The sequence below is a fragment of the Melanotaenia boesemani genome, chromosome 12 (genome assembly GCF_017639745.1).
Source record: "Melanotaenia boesemani isolate fMelBoe1 chromosome 12, fMelBoe1.pri, whole genome shotgun sequence".
NCBI classification, from domain to species: Eukaryota; Metazoa; Chordata; class Actinopteri; order Atheriniformes; family Melanotaeniidae; genus Melanotaenia; species Melanotaenia boesemani.
The window spans coordinates 29,435,517-29,442,711 of record NC_055693.1 but is presented as its reverse complement, the minus strand read 5'-3'; the positions used below and the strand labels follow the sequence as shown (position 1 = coordinate 29,442,711).

The 7,195-nt window shown below is 39.2% G+C and overlaps 1 protein-coding gene and 1 non-coding gene across 2 annotated transcripts in view; both read right to left on the bottom strand.

The window, feature by feature from the left end:
- Nucleotides 1-3,247: 3,247 nt before the first annotated feature.
- On the bottom strand, nt 3,248-3,329 carry trnas-aga. Its single transcript has one exon. It is a non-coding gene; the product is annotated as a tRNA-Ser (tRNA).
- A 2,844-nt stretch (nt 3,330-6,173) lies between these two features.
- tmeff2a (transmembrane protein with EGF-like and two follistatin-like domains 2a) overlaps nt 6,174-7,195 on the bottom strand; it is a 159,416-nt gene continuing 158,394 nt past the window's right edge. The window contains exon 10 of the mRNA XM_042001360.1: nt 6,174-7,040. Coding sequence (XP_041857294.1) covers nt 6,944-7,040 — 97 coding nt within the window. The 3' untranslated portion in view covers nt 6,174-6,943. The remainder of the gene's footprint in view (nt 7,041-7,195) is intronic.

The following is a 7,195-nucleotide window of genomic DNA, read 5'->3' as shown; positions in this document are numbered from 1 at the left end:
GTCCCTAGCCCTGACAGAAATGCCACAGTTTGATAATACATCAATAACTGCTATTGTGAATCTGTTACAAAAAAAAAGTGAGCTGAGTAGTTGTGAACCGTCATAAGTTCACAGACACTTAGAAGAAATCAGGAATGGAGCAAAGTGAACTGGTGTAGTTGTTAAACACATGCCGGGCATGCCAAGTTCGTTCAGTGTCTGCAGTGCTTAACAATTTCCCTGCCATAATTAAATGCCTCTCCACTAATAACACACCTATGGCAGTGATATTGAAGGCTAAACTCAGTAAATTCTCCAGGTTTACACAGTTACCCACAGTAGGAGACCATAGATATTGCCCAAGCATAGACATACAAAGATGCAGTGATTTGTGAGGCAGAAATGCAGGGATGCCACTGCTACAGATCTTCATGCAAGAACAAAGACTATGTGAGGCAAACCAGATAGCAGTCTTGCAACTGTCTTCTGGACAGAAAAGAAAGGCAAAGAGAATGGATGGACTTGTTGTTGAATCAACTTGTGGGACAGGTCGTTTCCTTGTCCGAACAGAATGATCTCTGAACTTTTGAGTCATTTTTCTGGTGTGAAACAGGACTTGTTTAACGGCGTTCAGGCATGCAGTCCAACCTCAAACCATTTCTTGTCTGAGTCCCATTTGTCAGTACTGGAACACATTACCATATTGAACTTAAGTCAGAGGAAGTGATGGTTGCCAAAAACTTTGCAGCACAAGAGTGAGGCTGGTGCCATTCAAGATATGTTGACAGTGTACAATCTTCTGTTAAGCTGTTATTCAGGTTTCCTTAACAATACCAGTTAGCAGCCAGTGACGTGCGGTCAGGAGAGGCAGATGAGGCATGTCATGATAATAAATTACACTTTTTACATTGTACATTTTTACTCATCAAGCTTTAATTCACTTTTAATGTTTATTCTCTCCATATACATGCTCTGTTAAAAGTTCACTACGAGGGTAAGATGACCTTTATCTGGTCCTTCCTCAGACCCTTAGTCAGACTGGTTCTGGTGGAGACACAACTATCTGAGGTTGTTCTGACGCCAGCTCTTGGAGTTGTGTGTCCACCCAAGGTCTTCAAGAAGGAGGATTCTTTCTACGGAAATGTATAACTATTGTTTTTCCTCTTACCTCCCCAGAGTCTCACTCGACTTCACGCGAGTCGAGACGACCACTCTTCAATACTTCTCCTGTAATAAATCTTATATATTTTTACTCATTCCAGACTTTTGGTCATTTTTTCTACAACAATATGAACTTTACAGAAATAATACACCATGACTCTACAGTCTGTGAAATGTCTTTAATGTTTGTGTGAGAGAAATATTCCTGTTTATCGTACAATAAAGTGCAGAGAAAAGTCAGCAGGTGAGGCAGGCAGTACTCTGCCTCACCTCAAGGGGGCACACTCACACACCAACACAGTGTGTGCAGGGTTGCCAACTTAGCAACTTTGTCGCTATATTTAGCGAGTTTTCAGACCTCGCTAGTGGCTTTTTTTTTTTTTTTTTTTTTTTTCAAAAAAGCAACTAGCGACAAATCTAGCAACTTTTCTGGTTTTATTGGAGACTTTTGGAGACTGACGTAAATAAGTGTAGTTCATCCTTCTCAATGGGAAATGGGTGCTGCCCCCCCCCCCCCCCCCCTGTCTAAAAGAGATCAGAAGAGGCTTGGTCCTCATACAGCAGCAGCTCCGAGCTGAATTCAGTGCAGGAGATGATCACCTCTGTTTCATGACCAGGCTGAAAAACTAAAGCTGCTGTTGGCTGATCCCATGCTGGCTTACCATCAGATATTAATATCTATAAATGAAGAGTGTGGAAGAAAACATTTAGAAAGTTAAAAGTGTTGTGCAATGTTGCAGACTCCTAATTAGAAAACAACCTACATTAAACTAAAATTAAAGTACAAAAAAAAGGAAAATATTAACCAAATAATTTCTTTAAATTATTTTGAATTATATTTGCCTTTTAAAACATTTTTAGGTTGTCTTTTCATCAATTTTTGCCTCTCCCACGACATTCCTCCATTACAACTATATGTACCAGGCTATTATGCAAATTTGATGATGACGTAATTTAGCGACTTCTTTAAACTTTTAGGACAGCCAATAGCTACTTTTCTTACTGAAGAATTGGCAACAGTGGGTGTGTGAGTGTAACTGAAAGAGGAATGCTGATGGCATATGAAGCATTACCATTAGTTGCATGCTGTTGGATGAATATTGAAATAAGATGCTCTTTTCAGTTCTTACAATTGTAAATCTGACTCCAGAGGAGAGGAGCAGCCATGAACCTCACCGCAGCTGTAAATGTGAAAGGTCTTTTAGTGCCTTGTGTCGGCTCCATACATGGCTGAGGAGGATCATGGGTCGAAGCAGACTCCAGCACCTGGCTGTGATGTCAACTGAGAAAGAGATGCTTGAGAGAGCTGAACACCAAAAAGTAATCGACAGATTTGCTAATCTCGAGGTGAGGCGACATTGAAGTACAGGAAATAATCTGCAATATCCATACAAAGATCATTACATACATTGCATACATTGTACCATACGCAGGGTTGCCTCTTTTTATATTATTATTATTATTATCATCATCATCATCATGATTATGTAGATCTCAAGATTTCCAGATTTTTATTTATGTATTTGTATTATAAAACATAGATTGAAAAAGTCAATTTCAATTAATGTGTTTTACAGTCCAGAAAAGGATCATTTTTGGTATTTTTGGTACTCACTGTAGGGGGCTGGTTTACTCCAGAGACATACATTCTCTAAAATACATTCCCTTTATCAGTATGTTGAGGAGCTGCTGTATCAAAATGAGTAGTTTCCCCACAGAAATTAGGACCACAATAAGTTTCTTTTGTGATTCCAATATAGTCCTCTTTTACTGTGGCTCAGCATTTAAATAACCTTTATCAGTTTTGATGGTTTAGTCAAAGATTTTACCCAAATTTTGTTTTTCTTTTCTTTCACAAATGTGGAAATGAAAATGTGTTAAAATATATAAAACTGTGAAATTTCTCTCGCCTAGCCAGGCAACTGCCTGGGTGTTCAACACCCCTAAACCTCTGATCCTAGAATTGCCCCTGGCATGCTGTATCTCACCATTACAACAGATAATGCCCTTTGTCACCAAAATCCAGAGCGACAACCACAGCTAATTTAGTGTAGATATTCTGAAAAGTGTCCAAAGAAAATGTCGAAAGAGAAAGAAAAATGTGAAACGTTGTCGGCAGGATTCGAACCTGCGCGGGGAGACCCCAATGGATTTCTAGTCCATCGCCTTAACCACTCGGCCACGACAACGGTACCTCTAACGTCTCCACACCCAAAAATGTAGCGGTGATGATGTCGTGATGCGACTGTATTCACGTTCTTTATGGCTGTTTAAAAGTCTTCGTTATATTTGTACATGAGCCGGCACAGCGCACCGCCCAACAGTGACCAGTGCCAATGTAAGGTTACCGTGACAACAGCACCACCTTGTGGCGGCCGATACCTGTTGCTGTTGCCCCAATCTTAAGTTAAATGTTAGGGTTCAACTCTCCACAGATGTAAACGACGTTTTTTTATTGAGTTTAAAACATACATTCTGTCCATTCATTGATTCCATATATGCAGCGGACAATGGTATATTTTTCGTTTCTTTTTATATTTCAATATAGCTAGGGAAGCGTGGAGCTGTCAACCAAATAAAAATTTGATACCTTATCACGTTATAACGTGATAGTTTTTTTGTAAAAATGTGAAACATATCACGTTATAACGTGACGGTTTATTGTAAAAACGTTAATCCTCAGTCTATATCTTGTTTTTTGTTTGTTTGTTTGTTTGTTTGTTTGTTTTTTTATTATTAAAGCATTGTAATATTAAATGGAACTCAATACCTACATTATAAATTAAGTCTTAAAAAGTCTTAACGACAAAATAACATGTACATATACAAACAACGCAAATACAAAAACAGACTGGAAATAAAGAGAATATATATAATTTAAAAGAACAACTAAATGCAGAACCACATAAAACGCATTGACATAAATTAAAACCAGAGTCTGGATATTATGACACTTTGATAAAGTGATGGATATTTTCACCTTTCATTTAACAAATTCTGCTCTCAGCCTTTCAGTCTCTAATGTCATTGAAAAGCAGTCAGATGCTGTTAATTTCTCCACTTTTTCCTGACGTGTTTGCATATAAAAGAGGTGTTCTGTTGACATGTCCTACCTTGCTGAAACATCCTACTGCATGTTGAATTTATGGATACATCTGTCAATCTGTGCCCCATCAGAAAAGAATACTGCTCATACAATTCAGTTTTGTGCTACCAAAATTAGTTAGTTTAAAGTTTAAACAAACTGGAGATGTATAGGTATTGTCTTTAGAAATATTGCCACAGGAGTTCAACAATCAAACTGGAATAAATGTATGAAGGTAGGATGCCTCCACAGTAATATATATATATATATATATATACTACCGTTCAAAAGTTTGGGGTCACTGCATCATACCAGCATCTGTGTTGAAGTGTGCAATTTATTCTCATATTTTTAAGTTTTTCCATCCATTTTTGATAGAAAATGATCCATAATGCCATACAGTTATGTTGATACCCTCTGAGTCAAAGCTAGAAAAAGATACAGTATGAGGCGAAGATCTTGGCAGTAGTACTGAATGAATGACCTTCTGTCTATCCACTGTCACATTGTGAAGGAGCTGCTAACAAGAAACATTGAGAACGTCACAAAAACCACCAACAGACTTTTATTATTCTTACTGTAACTGAAACCAACCATTTCATGGTTCTGTTTTTGGCATCTATACAAGAACAACCATATATTTTAAACAGTAATATCATAAAATGATCTGAACAAATTGTCAAACATTTCTGCAAGCCAGTTATCACATCTTTCTGGACTTCTGTGTCTTTTCAGTAGTTCAAAGCCTGATCTCTTGTTTTCTGTGTAACAATGTTTACTGGAGCCAACCACAACACAATTTCGGCAGATAGGAAACTGTGAAAATGAAAGAAAAACCTTTTCTTTTTACCGACAGATGACCTGGATGTGACAAAGTTCACAGATGTTCCTGGATGTTTGTGACTGCCCTGCGCCTGTAAAGAATCCTTTAAAAGATTGCTGGGATCCAGGTGGTGATCTGGGTCACCCCCAAAATCTAACTAATTTTTCTGAAAGTTTTATCAAAATCTGTCCATTACTTTTTGAGTTATGTTGCTAGCAGACAGAAGACAGACAAACCAGCGGCAACACAACCTTTGCCTTGGCGGCCATTCTTAAACACGGAGGGATTTATGCGTGTGTCCTCAACCCCACATAAAAATGACTTTTTCATGTTGTGCTTATGCGCAGGAAGTATAAGTATGATGTCGATGGGTAGGATGAAATGTTGAACACGGGCTACAGTCTCTGTGTGATCTTGGTCTGTACCACTAAACTGTCTTCGCATCGTCGCCCTACCTCTCTCCTTTTACATATTGTTTAGAGCCTTGCTGATAATCTGAGATTGACTGATTAAGACATTCTTGTGATTACTTCTCAGATATGTTGTATTGTAGTAATGAGTTTGAGCACTAAGCCTATATTGTGTGGCATTCTGGGTAAGATAGAATGAGATTTTGCAACTATGGTTAAAAACATGTTTAGAAAGCTCTCGTGAAGTAGCCAAGCTAACACGATTGTCCAAAATGGTAGCACAGTGTTTGTGAACTTGGTCACAATTGCCTTTTGTACAGCTGTTTATATTTTACAGTAATATTTAATTGGTTTTATAAAGGTTTTGTCAGTGGTAGACAAATGTGATTTTGCTAATAGTTTGTTAGCAAATGACTATTTGGCTCTGTTGTACCAGTTAGCAAAGAGTTAGCTAATAGCAAGTGAAACCTGTCTAAAAAGAACACATTATGTTACTGGAAGGAAGGTACACATCCTACTGCAGATAACCTGTTGGGGAATTGTATTGTGCTTAATTTTGTGTATTTATTTGTTTGAGTAAATTTCCTCACTGAGGAAACATCACTTCATCAGGCTTGTGATTATTTCTCGCCATCTCTCAGCTACTCTCGTCAGGGTGCAACAACAGCACAGACAATGACTGACACAGCTTGTTACATTTCGTAATATAAATTATTTATTTACATTTACAGAAAAATGACCCCATCAAGACAACGTAGTAATAACTATTGGAAATAGAACCCAAGATACAGTAGCTGACGTCATCGTCACAACCAAACAGAGAGCTCTATAATAACATTGTGCCCTCTGTCAAAGGTCTCCTATAACACAAGGTGCAAGGCATCACGTGTAGCCCCGAACCCCCCCACATCCCACCCCCCTCCCTAACTGAACACACACTGCTGTTAAAGCCCGGTACCCTGCTTTGCACTACCCCGGTTTGCTTGAACCCCTCATCTACAAATAACAGACACCGGCTAACCCGCCTCTACCAAAGCGCACACATCTAATAGACACTCACACACAATCACATTCAGTGTTCTCAACGCCCATTCCTTCCGCTCCCCTCCCCCAATACCCAATGGTTCAGTTTTTCATAAAATAATAGTAATAGTAATAATAGTTAAAAAAAAAAAAAAAAAAAACTCAGAAAAAAGGTACAAGGAGACACGTCAGCAACTGGAAGGGCGGAAGAAGGGAGGTTGGCAGCAGTGGCCACTGGTGACGACATCATCCCGACGTGTGAGTGTCACCGTTGACCGGTGTGCCAGCTCTGTCTCTGCAATGCCACTGTCTTCAGTGAGCATTTAGAAATTTCAGAGTGGGAGAGAGGGCGGGGAGTGAGGGGAGGCAGATGCTAATTGTCAGGGTTGGCCTACGAGGGGAACATCTAACACCACTGCGCTCCGTAGCGTGGAGGGGGGACTCAGTCCGGTGTGCTAGGGCTCAGATAAGTCGAGTGGAGGCGCGCATGGTGTTCTCAGAACTGAAGTGGACATTGTTCTGCTTCTGCCGGTTGATCCTGTTGGTCCGTGGGCACTTCCTGTACAGAGATAAAGATACATTAATTGCAGTGTTAATATTTAATTATTAACAGAGCCTTAAAGGAGAAAGCACTTATGATGGATTGCACCTTAATGAACAACTTCTCCAATGTTTGCATTTTGTGTTAAAACCAACATGAACTTGTGGGTTTTG